The sequence below is a fragment of the Pollachius pollachius genome, assembly GCF_949987615.1.
Source record: "Pollachius pollachius genome assembly, chromosome: 6".
NCBI classification, from domain to species: domain Eukaryota; kingdom Metazoa; phylum Chordata; class Actinopteri; order Gadiformes; family Gadidae; genus Pollachius; species Pollachius pollachius.
In genome coordinates, this window is record NC_136939.1 from 23550620 (window position 1) to 23567915 (window position 17296).

General features: G+C 45.8%; 2 protein-coding genes across 3 annotated transcripts in view; one reads left to right on the top strand and one right to left on the bottom strand.

The window, feature by feature from the left end:
* The window catches only part of mtrf1 (mitochondrial translational release factor 1), a 140645-nt gene that overhangs the window by 90847 nt on the left and 32502 nt on the right, over positions 1-17296 (top strand). The window lies entirely within an intron of this gene.
* Positions 648-16857, bottom strand: plekhm3 (pleckstrin homology domain containing, family M, member 3). Of its 2 annotated transcripts, none has more exons than XM_079737785.1 (12): positions 16793-16857; positions 12254-12987; positions 10452-10637; positions 9675-9827; positions 8573-9282; positions 7897-8049; positions 7005-7170; positions 6638-6783; positions 6127-6320; positions 4606-4669; positions 3564-3721; positions 648-1695 (listed from the first exon to the last, which is right to left on the bottom strand). In XM_079737785.1, the coding sequence occupies exons 2-12, from the start codon at positions 12546-12548 to the stop codon at positions 1545-1547; spliced, it is 2376 nt and encodes a 791-aa protein (XP_079593911.1). In that variant the 5' UTR covers positions 12549-12987; positions 16793-16857; the 3' UTR covers positions 648-1544. The 2 variants fall into 2 exon arrangements, with proteins under 2 accessions (XP_079593911.1, XP_079593910.1); XM_079737784.1 differs by having other exon boundaries at positions 7005-7173.

Sequence of the window (17296 nt, forward strand, 5' to 3'; positions counted from 1 at the left end):
GAAACGTCATTTTAATGTAAGAAATGTATTTCTCACAGGATCAAAAATGTGTCCTAGAACTTCTGATTGGGCAGCAGAGCCAAGGTCATGATAGGATGCGATAATGACACCCTGCAATCAATACACAGCCTATTAAATTACTGATAGAGGTGGAAGACATCATTTCTGGCTTCAATGGGAACTGAATTATTCATATCCATTTAAGACACACTTCATCTTGACTCTCATATTTCATCATACAGTAAGTCTATCATATATATTTACAAGAAGAGCAAATATGTTTTGCACTGCTGCCTATCAATATCTATGTTGGATATTGAATGAAGTTGCATTTGTGAATTGCTAATATCTTATATACTATTTATTTTTTTGAAGATTTATTTTTTGCATTTTATGATAGAGTGAGATAGACAGGAAGGTATGGGAGATAGAGGGGAGGACCTGCAGCAAAGGACCACGTGGGAATCGAACCCCGGTCGCTGCGATCCGGACTGAGCCTTAATGGCACGCACTCTACCCCGTGAGCGCGTGCCATTATGATTTTTGTAATAATACTAATTAAAGGATGATGAAGAAAATTACAGTTAATCAGCCATTTTATTACCATTTATTCAAATAAATAATAAATAATTTACAGTAACAGAAAAAGGGGTTGGCTGAATGGACATTCTGATGAGGAAATAAAGAAAAATTATTACAAATAAAAAGACAATAAATAGTGTCCTTAAACACAAAACACCGGTGTTGGAACATAACCCAAGAGACACATTATATTGCATATAACATTGTTTCACAATTATTAAATTTGAAAACCAATATTGAGTTAGCTTAGGCTTGTATTTTTTTCACCTATCAAGTATCTTGAGGATGGTTATAATGTTTATAATTTATTTATTATAGTCTTGCAGGCGGTGTCCTTTGAGAAAACGAGTTTTCTTTGAAAAAACAGAGTCTTTATTTAGCATACAGCACGAGGCTCACTGCTTCTTCCTCGTGTGTGTGTGTGCTCATGTACCTGTGTGATTGTGTGCTCATGTACCTGGTTGATTGTGTGCTTGTGTGTGTGTGTGTGTGTGTGTGTGTGTCTGTTCTGGTTAAACCTAAACCAGAACTCGGACTAGAGCTAGCACCTCCACTATGTAGTCAGATATCAATTGTGCTGTGCGTCAGTTAAACAACCTATTAATGATAGCCTACAGGAGCCGTGGGCGGAGCATATACACTATTATTAAGTGTTTACATTTAAGATAAAATCGGCAATGTCTGTAATTCCAAAAAAATGACACGCCTGGAAAACGATATTTTCGGAAAAAGTGGTCGGTCGCTGTTATTTAAACCGACTCGGTAGCGGAGCAACAAATCGTAAAGCTAACCTGCTACGTAGCATGTTAGCTTGCAGAGTTAGCATCAGCCCAAAATGCTAACCGCTAATCTCGGGGACAAGCCCTTCCCCTTTTTGTTCAGACTCGACCGATTCCGGTTAATGCAGGGAAATCCGGCTTCCCAGAATGCAGTGGGCTTCTGTTGAGGGTTGGGGGCTCCTCTCAGGTGTTCTGGTAGCAGTCGGGGGGGTCGTCGTCCTCGTTCGCCCAGAAGGCCGAGTGCCTGGTGTGCATCTCGCGGCGCACGCAGCGGGGGCACGGCTGGGCCTTCTGGTGGCACTCGGCGTGGAACACGGCGTCACAGCCTTTACACCTGAGAGAGGCAGAGCGGTAGAGAGAGAGAGAGAGAGAGACGGAGAGAGAGACAGAGACAGAGACAGAGCCAGAGAAAGGCAGAGAGAGAGGCAGAGAGACAGACAGACACAATCGGTTATTAAAATGCAGTGATGCAGAAATTCCCCATTAAGATGTGTACTATAGCTTGTTGTTGCTTAGGGAGGCTCGTAACATTTTCAATGTTTATAGTGTCATGAAGTCTTAATGTATGGTGTAACGCATAAGTGTATTATACAGAGCAGCAGTTGGCCTAATTGCCTACTGGTTCTCTTGATATAATTTCAGTGCTGCTTCTGATAATGCAAATACTGGCAAGACGGCCTGTTCATTCAGAATCGGAATTACTTTATTACATCTTATTGTACAAGGACTTAAGGTACGGCCACACTGGATGCGTTACGTGCGTTAGAGGCGTAGAAAATCTGCATTTTTGCATAGAGAACCATTGGTTTAGGCGCGCAGATGCGTTACACGCGCTAAAGCAGCGCGTTAGACATGTTTTACGCACCTAAACAACGCGCCCAACACACCTACGTGCGGAGTTCAACAAATCGAACTTTTTACGCTCCGATGCGTGACGCATAGCCGCGGTAGCCAATCAGCGTTGAGCTTGACCTGATGTCACTGGCAGAGAGACGGAGGACGCACAGAAGCAGAAAGAACATGGACGACCAAGTCCTCGTTTCAGTGTGTGCTGAAACAATAAGGAGGTGGTGCAACTCACCCAGCTGTGAGCGCCTAGGGAGGACGTCATGCACTAGAGTTTAGATTCTCTGCCCGAGCCCAAGCCGACCCGCGGGCCGATATTTCCCACCACTATCCTCGGGCCGGGCCCTTGATCGAGCGTTTGTGTTTTTGTTTTTTTAAGTATTGCTTTATTGGCCTAATCTGAGGAGAACTCTATGCCATAAACAGAAATATTATAGGCCTTTATTACACGGGTCTTCTCAATGTCAGGTAACTTGCCAACCCCAGCGTCTTCGGTTGCTAAGCGACGTCAGCGTCTTTTGCGGACTATTTCTCTGCTGATCAACACTACGAATGCTGGTAACGCAAAAATTGTAAAAAGACACACCGTGTGAAGTTATTTTTCACAGGGCTGGGCTCGGAAAGAACGGGCTCGGGCCGGGTCGGGCTTGATTTTCTGGGCCCGATCTAAGCTCTATCAAACACGGCGGCGTTTGGGTTTCCAACTCTCCTCGAACTCCCACAAGAAATACAGCGCAGCGATGGTGGTGATCCCAGCCTTGTTTGTGGAGCAAAAGAAAAGTAGAAAAAAAAAAAGTTTTGGGCGGGCTCATCTAGCTGCGTAGGCGCGTTAGGCGCGTTGAACCATTTTTGTGACACACATGATCAAGCGTCAGGTTAGGCGCGTTACGCGCCTAACGCATACCTTTAGGCTTAGTTCCCAAAGAGCCACATAGCAGCGACCATACAAGATAAATTAAATAAAAGTCAAAATAAAAATATCAAAAAATAAGTAGCAGCATAGATTACAATAATAAAAAATAAGAATAAAATAAAAGTAAGTCATAAGAGAAGAATAAGTAAAAAATAAGTTAAAATAAGTAGCAGCATAGATCACAATATTAAATAATAATAAAATATAATTAAGTAAGCGATAATAAGAGAAACTAAGACCGTGGTAATAAGTTATATTAAGTAATGAGGTGTAGTGTAGAGTGTAAAGTGAAAAGTGTTCAAGTAAAGTGTTCCAGTGGTAGTGGCACCAGCTACGGTTGATTCTAGTGCAAAAATGCTGTGCAGAAAAATATGTATTCAAACAATCATTTAGTCGCGCCGGTGGTTTCAGCGATGTGTCTCTGAGTGTGTGCTGGTTGGTACCTCTTGGTGGCACTCTCCTGGAAGGGGTAGATGACCTGGCCTTCTTTGCAGAGTTCACAGATGAAGCCCTTCTCCTGACAGAGGCTGCAGCTGAACACGTGGGAGCTGGCGAACTTGATCACCTTGGACAGGAAGGGGGCCAGCTTACCATCGATCACCTGGAAGAGAGCCGAGAGGGCGATGAGGAGGAGGAAGAGGGCTGTCCCCGCGATGTGCAGAACCTCAGGAGGGCGGCAGTAGCTCAGGATAGAGAGCGGGTTGGCTGGTAACCGGAAGATTGCTAGTTTGATCCCCGGCTCCTCCTAAACTGATTTTCGAGGTTGCCTTCAGCAAGACGCCTCACATTGACTGCTCCAGACAAGCTGGCTGTCGCCCTGCGTGTTTGACTCCGCCGTTGGTGTGTGAATGTGTGAATGAACCGTTGTAATTCACTTTGGATAAAAGCGTCTGCTACATTCCCTAAATGTAAATGTTAACCTATGGCAAGCCTTTTTCAAAACTTTGCTTTTGGTCAAGGTAAATTGCTGTAATTTTCAGAAAATCCATTTTTTTTTACGAGCCAAAACTTTCGCTGTGGCTTATTTTCCGGAGCGGTCGATTTTGAAAAACCAAAAGACTTAAAAGAAAAATATCTGCGATGTTTCAGTGATTCGAGGTCGCTTGATGTCCATAACAGTCAATAACTGTATGCTCATTTACATTAATGGTTTGCGAGTAAACGATAACTGTATAAAGAAAGGGTTCTCCTAGCTATCCTTGTTGTATATGGGGAATGGGTTAACCTAGTGATTGTTAGTGCTTGGCAATTGGTTTTATGAACATCCTTACTGCACCGACAGCGATAAATTGTTGTTCCTCTTTCTTCTGACAAATGTACTTATTGGTAAGTCGCTTTGGATGAAAGCGTCTGACAAATGCTGGGGGGCTAGGGTCAGGGGGCTGTGATAACTATACGGCGTGTTAAGCCCTTTGAGACTGTACCTGTGATTGAGGGCTATACAAATACCATTGAAGGTCTGTGTTCCTTCTGCGGTGTCATTACCTGTTGAAGGTCTGCGATGGAGTACAGGTGGATGTGCTGCAGTAGGTACTCCCTGGGGAAGATCCTGAATCCATGAAAACAGAGCAGATTAGCTTAAGTACATGGTAAATTACCTGCATTTATACAGCGCTTTCCTAACCAGCGGCCAGTCATAGCGCTTTACAATATTGCCTCACATTCACCTATTCATTCACACATTCACACACTGACGGCGGAGTCGACCACACAGGGCGACAGCCAGCTCGTCAGGAGCAGTAAGGGCGAGGTGCCTTGCTCAGGGACACCGCAACACTCGGCTTAGGAGGATCCGGGGATCGAACTAGCAACCTTCCGGTTACGAATATTAACCTTTGTCTTATCGTCAAATAAACTCCAAGTAAGGGGGCTACCCTTAAATACCTGTCATGCTAACCCTCATCTTATAATAAGGTCAAAATGAGGGGCTACCCTAAAAAGCCTGTCATTCTAATCCTTAACCCTCCCTTATTCTTAGGTCCAAATGAGGGGCTACCATTAAATGCATACCCTTAATCCTCCCATATTCTACGGTCCAGGTAAGGGGCTACCATTAAAGCCTGTCGTGCTTACCCTTAAATACCCGTCATGGTAACCCTTACCCTAAAGCCTGTGATGCTAACCCTTAACCCTACCGTCTCCTGAGGTCCAACCCTTAACCCTACCGTCTCCTGAGGTCTAACCCTTAACCCTACCGTCTCCTGAGGTCCAACCCTTAACCCTTAACCCTACCGTCTCCTGAGGCCCAACCCTTAACCCTACCATCTCCTGAGGTCCAACACTTAACCCTACCGTCTCCTGAGGTCCAACCCTTAACCCTACCGTCTCCTGAGGTCCAACCCTTAACCCTACCGTCTCCTGAGGTCCAACCCTTAACCCTACCGTCTCCTGGGGTCCAACTCTTAACCCTACCGTCTCCTGAGGTCCAACCCTTAACCCTTAACACTACCGTCTCTTGGGGTCCAACCCTTAACCCTTAACCCTACCGTCTCCTGAGGTCCAACCCTTAACCCTACCGTCTCCTGGGGTCCAACCCTTAACCCTTAACCCTACCGTCTCTTGGGGTCCAACCCTTAACCCTTAACCCTACCATCTCCTGAGGTCCAACCCTTAACCCTACCGTCTCCTGGAGTCCAACCCTTAACCCTTAACCCTACCGTCTCCTGGGGTCCAACCCTTAACCCTACCGTCTCTTGGGGTCCAACCCTTAACCCTTAACCCTACCGTCTCCTGAGGTCCAACCCTTAACCCTACCGTCTCCTGGGGTCCAACCCTTAACCCTTAACCCTACCGTCTCCTGGGGTCCAACCCTTAACCCTTAACCCTACCGTCTCCTGAGGTCCAACCCTTAACCCTACCGTCTCCTGGAGTCCAACCCTTAACCCTTAACCCTACCGTCTCCTGGGGTCCAACCCTTAACCCTTAACCCTACCGTCTCCTGGAGTCCAACCCTTAACCCTTAACCCTACCGTCTCCTGGGGTCCAACCCTTAACCCTTAGCCCTACCGTCTCCTGAGGTCCTCGGCCACGACGGCCCTGCAGCTGAAGAGGTAGGCCCGCAGCGACTGCAGCCGCTGCCTGAGTCGCAGCACGGCACTGAGGGCCTCACAGTGCTGGTAGAGGAAGGGGTTGAGCCGCTGCACGTCCAGCAGGGGCTCCTCGTACACAAACTCCAGGAACTCCTTGGCCTGCTTGGACACCTGGGGGCCAAGGGTCAAAACGGGGCGTTTAGGGGTTGCCGTTGTTGTGCAGTTAATGCATATTTAGCTTAACTTGGCTAGAGTTTGGGTTAGTCACTTAGCTAGGGTTACTCGCTCAGCGAGGGCTAGTAACTTATCTAGGGTTAGTAACATAGCTAGGGTTAGGGTTAGTAACTTAGCTATGGTTAGTCACTCAGCTAAGATAAGGTGAGAAGGGTTAGGGTTAGTTAAGGTAATTAACTTATCTAGGGTTACTTCACTAACCCGTCCTTAAAAACCTCCTCAAAAGGTAATGAGACGTGCGTGTTTGTCCCCACCTTGTGCTGGCCGGTGTCCCAGTTGTGCAGAAGACGAGCGGGGATGATGAAGGTGTTGTCCTGGTGACAGCCGGTGCAGTAGTACCAGCCACTGTAGCAGCAAACCTTGGCTCGGCCTCCAGACAAGCCAACCTGGCCCTGGCAGCCTAAGAGTAGAGCGTTTGGTAAAGATTACATCAAGCGTTTATACTAGTGATCGACCGATATAATCGGCCGATATTTGCGGTTTTTACGTGTATCGGTAATAATACTATACTAATAATAATAATACTTTGAATAAACCGTCCATATATGAAATAGTGTAAATAAGTGTGCGGATAAACAATCATGTCAAAGCGACTGTGTGTACCTTTCCACGACCCCTTACCTGCACACCTGAAGCTCTGCGCGGTCAGCCCCTTCTCCACGGCCAGGCAGGTGAGGATACTGAGGAAGCTGGTTGTGACAGGGGCCTTCTCCTGGGGACCCTCCCTCGGCTGCTGCTCCTTACACCGGTGTAGGACCACCTTCAGCGCGTCCTCCTGGCTGTAGGGCTGCTCCATTACGGAGAAAAATCAGAATCACAATTACTTCCGATTATTATGGGCGGCAGTAGATCAGGAGGTAAAGCGGATTGGCTGGTAGCCACAAGGTTGCTAGTTGGATCCCCGGCTCCTCCTAGCTCCTAGAGTGTGGAGGTGTCCCTGAGCAAGGCACCCCACCCTAACTGCTCCTGACCAGCTGGCTGTCGCCCTGCGGTGTCGACTCTGCCGCTGGTATGTGAATGAAAGGGCGAATGTCAGGCAATATTTAAAGCGCTTTGCATAAAAGCTCTATATAAATGCAGTCCATTTACCATTTTGGTCAATACTTAAAACGCGATTATTCAATGGATTATTTTTTATTGTGAAACATCAAGTGTTTATAAATATACTTAAAATAATAATAATAATAATAATAATAATAATAATCTTGATTGTATTAGTTTAGAGATCGTTTGACCCAAAGTTTTATTCAAAAAATAAATATACTTAAAAATAAAATAAATAAAATCGTTTCAACTCGATCATATTCGTTTGGAGGTCGTTTGACCCAAAAATCGAAATCACGATCAAAATTAGATTAATTACATTTTTTGTAGGCTTATAAGTTATAAATAAACCAACCTTGTGTGAAACAAGGATGCATATAATATGTGCGTAAACATTGAATAAACTGTCCACGACGGACATATGTGGTATATTTGTGTGCTAATGAATTGAATAGGTCAGCAGGAATACCTTGCAGAGCTCCTCGCTGGGTCTGAGGCCGGGGCGCTGCACCTGCAGTGCCTCGCCCAGGACCTCCACCCAGCTCTGAGCCTCTGACGCGCTCTCCGCCCGGAGCACCACCACTTCTTTAGGGAACGCCGCCTTGAAGACGTTCCCGTAGGCCTGGGAAAAAGTCATGACTTTGATTCATTTGGTCAATATTGAAATCACGATTTCTCTAAGGATTCTTTTTGAGTTTGAAACCATGATGCATTTATTCAGCATCGCTCCCCAAAAAAACACTTTGTAACTGAGAACTGAGAAAATACACAAAATGTTCAAATAGAAAAGAATGTACAAATATGTATCCAGCTGTTCTACAAATATACAAACAGATTAAAAGGTGACAAATTAAACCACCAGGTGTGTGGGTGATTAGCCGTTGCAAGCCGTTTTGAAGTGGGCGTGTCCACCTAGATGTATGACGGATAGATGAGCAACGTTTGCTTCGGTCCACTGGGTAGGCTGGTGGACTGATCTATACAGCACACATCTAGGTGGACACACCTGGCGGCGTAATATGTCACCTTTAAAAAAAAGACATATTAATAATAATAATTGTTTGAACTCGATTATATTACTCTAGATAGCTCGACCCCAAAAGACCTAAATCAAGATCAAAATTCGACTAATCGCACAGCCCTACCTTCCCGGTGTTCCCGGTTTCACCCGGACAACTCCTCGTATCCCTCTCCTCTTTCTCCACTCCCAGACAGGTGGCCAGTTGATACCGGAACGCCGGTTCCGACACGGGGCCCCGACCCTCCGTCAGGAACGCCCGGAGTGCGGTGCGGCTCAGCACGAACGTGAAGGCCCTCCAGCCCCCGGGCTCCGTCAGCAGGTGGAGCACCCCCACCTTCAGGGCGTCCGGGCTCCGCGGCGACGGGGAGAAGAGGGGGAGGGCGCTGGGCCGCTGGGACGGGACCGCCGGGACCGCCATCGCCATCGTCTCCGTGGTGCCACGCCCGTTGTCGAGGGGACGGGAGGCGAGGACGCGCTCCCAGATCAGCCGCCGCCACTCCACGGCCTCGCGCCGGCTCTCCGCCCGCAGGTGGAGGTGTGTGCTGTTGAAGAAGAGCGCGTGGAAGGTGCGGTCGTCGGGGGCAACGGGGGCGGGGCTGGTGGCCTTGGACGCGTGGGCGGGGTCTAGCGGCGCCGGGGAGCACACGCTCTGGCAGTGGGAGAGGGAGTAGGCGGTGACCAGGCGGTAGGGGGCGGAACTTGCAGAGTGGGCGGGGCCGTAGAGGCGGAGCTCGCAGGGCGTCAGCTGCAGGCGGCAGCGGGACCAGCCGGTGCCGTGGCGACGCTCCAGGTCAGCTTGTTTCACCACGATGGGACGGCCGCCGTCTCGGTCGGCTGGGGGGGAGGGAGGGGATGGGGAGGGGGTGAGAGGTGGGTGGGGGAGGTCACTGGTGGTACTGGGAATGTTGAGGCATTTACATTTAGGAGATTCTGCTGAGGCTTTTAGCCGATATCCAAATCCCATTTCAGGGCCCGTCCCTCCTGTGTTCTAACGCTACGTTGTTTTATCGTGTTAAAAGGCTGGTTGATGGTTAGAAAACCCTTGTGCAAATATGTTAGCACTGCTGAAAACTGTTGGAACACCGAAATTCTCCGGTTGACCCCAAACTAGTAGCTAATTATATATATATATATATATAAAATAAACTCAGAGGGTGAAAAGTGCACTGGGCCCACACTACTTGATGAATCCAAAACTAAATGCACAAGGACTCGGAGTCGCTCACCATCCCAGTCGGCATCCTTGGGCGCCCTGGTCTGGACAGCGACGGCGGGCCTCACGTTGTCGTTGCAGGCAGACGGCCGGTAGTGGACGTCCGACCGCGAGCGGTGGTGGCCCTTACGGAAGGCTGCGTTGGATACGGGACCGCACTCTAGGGCTGGTGACGATAAGAGAAGATCCACTTTATTCATCCCAGCATTGAAATGTAGGTGCTCACACACACGCTCAACACTATACGTATATACATACATATCCCACCTAGACAAAAAATGCTCATGGATAAGTCTGTCGATTACCACAATCTTGCCGTGTTACTGGCAGTAATCAAGTGTAATCTCGTCACATAATCAGGAGCTAGGCTACCATAACTCTGCACGTCAGTGGAAACGTCTAACTGAAAGCAAATGCTAACCCAAAGCTAGGGCTGCTTGGTTATGAGAAAAAATTATCATAAATCCCAATTATTTTGGTCAATATTGAAATCATGAAAATGTTGGTCAATATTGAAATCACGATTATTCACGGGATTATTTTTGAGTTTGACAATATGATGCGTTTCGTCTGCATTTCTCTGCACTAAAAAACCCTTTGTAACTGCGTACTGAGAAATAAAAATACACAAAATGCTCAAGGAGAAAATGATGTAGAAATATGTATCCAGCTGTTGTTTCTATAAAACATTTAATGTACAAAATAAACATTCTCTCCGTCTCCCTCTACTTTAACCTTTAGACTCTTTTAGAAACAAAAACTCCCTCCCTCCCTCCAGCACAGCCCCTACCGCACTCCTGGGCCTGTGAGGCCAGGTCGTTGGTGGACTGCGCCCGCCACTTCCTGCCGGGCCTCAGCCCGTTGGCGCCGGTCCAGGCGAACGACATGGGCCCCAGCTCAGAGGAGCGCTCCCCAGTGAGCAGGCACCACACATTGGCTGCGGCGTTGTTCCGTGTCTCCGGGTGTCCGTTGGACCCTAGGTGGGGGGGGGGAATTGGCCAAAATGTCACGATTCGATAGTATTGCGATATTTGGGCCACGATTCGATAGTATTGCGATTCTTAACCTATTGCGACCCAGCAAGTATTGCTATAGGCCAGGAATAAGTCCCGCCTCCGAGGCTCCAGTTCCCTCGGTCAAATGTCTATGGGAAATAACATGCCGTTTTTTTGAATGATCGTACATAACAAACTGTAGGTGGCAAAGAAGTAAAAGCTACGTCACGTTTTGAACCACACACTTTTTCCATCTAGTTTCGACCTCGGTTGTCGGTGCTGTTATATTAGTAAACGATTATTAATGCTACTTTAACGGCACGGACAATCCAAAACTACAGTGGAAACTAGATGGAAAAAGAGGCGGGACTTATTCTTCAGAGGTCCATTGATGAGGCATAGCGTTATATATGATCATAACTAGGCATGCACCGATTAGGCTGTTTCAGGACGATTCTGATCCTGATTTCAATTTACAGTCAAACATATAACAATGGATGACTCAGGCAGATAGTGATTATGGAATGTAAAAAGCACTGACTGGCTTATGCTTTAGCCAGTGAGGCAGAGTGAATCAGCAACGTTAGGAGAGTAGAGTTAGGTTGGATATCACAATTTTGACAAAATATGACTGAAGCCATTATGCTATGAGGCTAACGACATGTATTCTGACATTTTGTTGCCGTTAAAGAAGCATTAATAATCGTTATGTACGATCATGTTATGTACAATCATTCAAGAACCCCATGTTCTTCCATTTGACCGAGGGAACCGGAGGCTCGGAGGCGGTACTTATTCTTCAGAGGTCTATTGTGATACTTTGGCCACAATTCAGTATTATTTTGATTCTTAACCTATTGCGACACAGCAAGTACTGCTATTAGATTCTGCAATATATTGTGATTCATGTCCCCCATGTTATTCAAAGGCAGTACAAAATTCAGGAAAATAAGACTCAACTCACTTCAAATGTCATATTTAACAAGTGCATAAACTTTGTCCTTGAACATTCAGGACACAGGACCTTTTAATAATTATAATTAAACCTTTTGTAATTATTCTCTGAATAGAAGACCTCTCATACGAATGCTGAGCTCCCAGCACATAACTTACTATTATTTAAATACAAGAGAGTAACATAAAGCAGACATAATAGAGTAACATAAACCCTAAGAATAATCATATAAATATGAAATTGAGAAAAATTAACAAAAATGTGTACTGCTAGTCCAGTCCGGTTGACTGCAGGGTCATCACACAAAATGTTAAAGGTCCCATATTATACCACGAGGTGTGAGTGTGATTAGCCGTTACAAGCCCTTTTGAAAATCTGCCTCTTCTGACATGACAAGCCCTAACCCTAGCCTGGTAGACTGATCTATCAGTGCGCCACACCTGGTGGTGTAATATGTCAGCTTTAAATTAATTTCGGAATCTTGGCATTTTTGTTGGGAAAAAAAAAGGAGTTGGTCGACATGCTACACACCATCAAAAAAAAAAATAAAGTGTAGAAAAACAAATATTGCAATATTTTGCTGTACAGTATTGGCATTATTGTGCGCGCAAAAACTTCGCAATACTGAACAAAATCCCCTACCAAATTTCCCCCCACCACTATTGGACGCTTCCTGGTGGTCCGCTATGTGGTTCTGGCAGCGGTTTCGGTCGTAGATACCGTCCAGGCAGTGGAGGAAGTCCTCTGTGGCCTCCAACGCCGGGCTGATGTCCTGTGCGTTGTCGAGTGCCTCCGCCACCTCCATCCTAACGTCCTCGCCGTTCGCTTGTTCGCTTGATACTTGATTGACGGTGTGGTAACCCTGACGACCGCATTCATTCACTCCCCGACGGTGAGTTTGAGACTTGATCGACGGTTGTAGCCCTGGCGACCACATTCATTTCGTCTTCAGGCATTTCTTCAAGACATTTTGTCCACTTTGAAACCAAAAGTACAATGGGACTATGAGCATAAAGAGGAGTGTGGAAGGAGGTGATGAAGAGGGGGCAAAAGAGACACGTTTTTGCTCTTTCCTGGTCCTTAACGAACAGCAAGACAACAAACTGAGCCAACGAGTGTTGGGTATACCGATTAAGCCTTGATCAACATCAAGGCTAGTCAGGGCCAAAGAGACAAGTCTTTGCCCGATCCTTATACTGAACGGCAACAAAACAGCCTAGGCAAATCAGAGTCAGGCTATTCGCAGCACTGCTCACTTCCTCGGCAACCAAACAGACCGGACAGCATTGGGGGGTTTAGGGGCACACTGTCATGGTGAGGGACCTTGGAACACGCTTGCCGCTCCAGCAGCACGCTACCGCCATCAGGAGCTGCACCTGGACGGGAAAAAATGTACAAATTGTGGACTTTCAATCTATCAATGATTATGCTGTTCAGGTTGGTGAATAGTAAATGGTAAATGGACTGCATTTATACAGAGCTTTTCTAACCAGTGGCCATTGAAAGCGCTATACAACATTGTCCAACATTCACCCATTCATGCACACATTCACACACTGACAGAGGAGTCAGCCATGCAAGGTGATAGCCAGCTCTTCGGGGGCAGTCAGGGTGAGGTGCCTTGCTCAGGGACACCTCGACACCAGAAGGAGCCGGGGATCGTACCGGCAACCTTTCAGTTACGAGCCAACCCGCTCTACCTCCTGAGCCCCAATCCCAGGTTGGTGCTGTTTGTCAACACAACAAACTCCCAGGGCCTAGTTTCCCGGTAACGTTGGATCCACGCTTGTATGATCCAAAATTTAGCGTTTCCCGAAACTACTCCTAACATGAACGCGCGTGCACTGCTCTAACGACGTTCGTAGGCTTGTAACTGTCCACTGACACGGTGCTGAAATGGGCTCTGTAGGAGGAGGAGACGCAAGAATGTTGTTAGATGTAACTATATTTTGTGGCAGCATAGAAAATCTCCCGATCAAGGCCAAAAGCAAAGTAACCTACGAAAGAATAGACTAATATGAATTCTCAAGATATTAAACACAAATGATTAGGCCTAGGCCTAAACATTGATACGGCTATTGCTGACCAGATTGGGAGAGCTTTAGATCCTGCCCGTAGTGTTGGGCAGGGGTATGAGTGCGGGCAATGTAAGCGGGAAAGCGTGCGGCTTTCAGGCACGCATCGCAGTTTCCCACAGCGATTGGCGATTGTGCACTCCACTAAGGTCAGGGATGTTCGTTACTGTCTAGACACGGTCCATGAAATATTGAACTCCATCACAGCCTCCAGTGCCTCCGAAGCGCCTAAAATGCTTTATGGCCAACAATCGCAACAAAAAACGCCTGCACAAATTCTCTAACACCTGCTAGTCTCAGCATGATTAATTGATGTCTTCTGTCATTGATCACTATGAGGACATTTTAACCCACGACGGTTTAATTAAAATCAGAGGGAGACGGCAAGTGCCGCTCGAAAGCGACTTCCGACACAAGAGCAATGGAATCATTTGATTTTATTATATGCCTTGTGAGAGGGTTGCCTTGTGACGTGGCGGTTGATCGGTACATTTCGGCTGCACATGTATTTTTGGAATTTTAATTGCTGCAATAATTAATGTTGTTGTTGGCCTCTAACATGTCTGTGTCTGCTGTTTAAATCTAACAGTAGTCTATGAGTAATATATCGGCGTTAACCACTGTTTTTGGGGTATTCAGTGGTATTGGACGTTGTGTTTTAAAGGTCCAATGGCATGCTACTTTATGGAAGCTTTAATATAGATATTAGTGGGCCCCTAACACAGTATTTCAAGACGTTCCCGAAATTCAGCCGTGGTGCATAATTACAGCCACTACGAGCCAGTCCCACATTGAGCTTTCCCCAAAGGCGCCGTTTCAGTGTCTGTAGCTTAAATGCAAATGAGGAGGAGAGAGGCGGGTCAAGGAGGAGGGTGGGGGTGTGGCCCTGAGCAGTTTGCGGACACGGTGCCATGCGCTCTGTTTACAGAGGATGTATCGCAATGGTGAGGCGCACACAGCCTTTGGCCGTGTTCTGTAAATATTCTAGAACACTCCGGCGGGAGTCTTTGAGCTCTATATCTAAATAATATCAAATTATCCATAGATATCTATATCATATAATATATATTATCACGGCCAAAAGCTGTGTGTGCCTCAAGACAATATTATGAATCTCAAACGACTGCGTCGAGTTCTCCGACGTCTCTGATTCTTCCACTTCCACATCAATCTGAAGTGGACAGAACCGTGCGCTGCCCGCTGCCCGCTGTAATCACACACACACACACACACACACACACACACACATGGCACTTGCACGGTCGTAGCTCATTGCCTCATTGGCGGGCCAAATTCTCTGGGCGGGCAAGGCAGAGAAAGGGGAGGTAACTTGGCCCCTTATGGCGACATATGGGGCCACATTCCGAGAGCAGGATACCTAGTGCTCGCTTTACACCAAACACAAGTTTTAGCCAGTGGGAGACGATAGGCAGGCTAGAGGAACTCATTGTAATGAGTTCCTCTAGCCTTTAATAAATAAAGTGAGATTTTCATGCCATGGGACCTTTAATAAAACACATGCAATACCACGGAATGTCCAGCTGGTGACTCCACTGAGGCTATAGTAACGATGCTCTTAGCACCCTACGAGTACCCCTGAAGCCCTCGTTAGCTACGAGTGTTTTCACAACGTTCGTTACCAACGATGCTTTCAGGAAACGGTGTGAAACTGTACGATGCTCGTACGACGAACTTCACGAACCATTTAGGCTAACGATGCTTTCGGGAAACTGGGCCCAGGTTAGTGCTGTTTGTCAACACAACAAACTCCCAGGTTAGTGTTGTTTGTCAACACAACAAACTCCTAGGTTAGTGCTGTTTGTCAACACAACAAACTCCCAGGTTAGTGCTGTTTGTCAACACAACAATCTCCCCGGTTAGTGCTGTTTGTCAACACAACAAACTCCCAGGTTAGTGCTGTTTGTCAACACAACAAACTCCCCGGTTAGTGCTGTTTGTCAACACAACAAACTCCCCGGTTAGTGCTGTTTGTCAACACAACAAACTCCCAGGTGAGTGTTGTTTGTCAACTCAACCAACTTCCAAGAGGTCCTCCACATGAGAGTAACAGTAACTAGGAACCTGGATTCTATTTTATAAACCACAGTATAATTTGAATCTTTTACTAAGGGAACAACCACATCCGGCTATGGCAAATCCTCCATTCAAACACTTTTTCGGGTAATCGTGGTCAAACTGGTAGAGCACTTTGAGATTTCTGAATGTAAAGTGCTCTACAAATTAAATATATTATTAATATTAGAGAATGAAAACAAGTCGTCTATTTTAACCTATTTATCTGTTGAGAATGACTGTCGTCATTGTAACGAGCGGCATATTTTTCTTGAACCTGTTTGGTGGAGTGAGGAACCAAGTATCTATTAGTGTTTTTTTCAAGAATCTGACCTTAATGCCTTTAATAGAAAAAAGGCGGAATATCCCCTTTGACTTTAAAATAAAAATACAAGGTACTGAAGCCTGGTTACTGGGTTACTAACCGTTTGAGTTAGCCTGGGTAAACAGTGGTTAAGATGGTTCGATTGGTTAAACCACTATGCCCGTTGAACAACATAGAGTTGGGGTTAGTCCGGTTCTACCGGGGTAAACCCAGTTCAACCCGGGTTAGGGCTAATGAGAGCAGCTTTGTGTGTGTGTTAATAATTGTAACTCACACTTGACATTGTTAATATCAAAATATATATTGAACAGATATTGATATATACTAGCTAGTATAATGTATATATATCATGCACATTATTTTAATGGATTTTAAGGATCTGTTAATTATGACGAGATGTTTTGGCATTTAAACGTTTTATTAACGAATACGATCAGGATAATGTTGCTTGGTGTGTGAAACAGCCTAAAGTTAGAAGAGATATGAGGGTTTTAAACCTCAACCGCGATGGTTTAATTCGACCTCTTAAAAAAAATCTGTGTTTTTTTTGCTAGCCTGTTAGCACGATGAGCTAGGTTTTTTTTCGTGACAATAGAAGGGTTTGAATGATCGATAAGGACAAAGCTTGTGAATTCACATTTATGAATGTGATTACCGCGTCCGAACCTTCCCGGCATTTTAAGATGAAAACACGGAGTCACGACTCACCTCTGGTGTTTACAAATGTGTCCAGTCCGCCATCTGTAGTGCTCCGGCCTCCGGGTGGAATGAACCCCCGGAACAATCGTTCCGGTCAAATCCGGCGTCTTCATGACAAATGACGTCAGTCAACTATTTTAAATAATTATAAACAAATTCTTTATTTTATTTATTTAATTATTATTAATTAATTAATCAATAATAACTGTGAATCATTCTGATCCTAGTAAATAAATAATTGCTATTTTTGTATATATTTACATCAGTATCCTTTGGTTTTGTGTAATATATGATACATGTATATTAGACATTAGAAATAACGTACATTGGATGGATGGATTGGCGTTCTCAGCTATGATTAACCAGTTGAAAACACAGAGTGAAATATTTTCATTATAAGCAGCAGTGTGTTACTGACTGCATAGGTTGTTGTGGGAAGTCTATGTATATTATGAGTAAATCCTTACAGAGCAACACAATCATATTACAATATAATGTAATAACTTATGACGG

Excerpts from the sequence above, each read along its gene's own strand:
- plekhm3 (XM_079737784.1), bottom strand. The coding sequence starts at position 12,548 with ATGTGGTCGCCAGGGCTACAACCGTCGATCAAGTCTCAAACTCACCGT. Across the intron at positions 10,638-12,253 it reads TAGTGGTGGGGGGAAATTTG|GGTCCAACGGACACCCGGAG; the intron begins GTAGGGGATTTT and ends CCCCCCACCTAG. Across the intron at positions 9,283-9,674 it reads CAAGGATGCCGACTGGGATG|CCGACCGAGACGGCGGCCGT; the intron begins GTGAGCGACTCC and ends CCTCCCCCCCAG.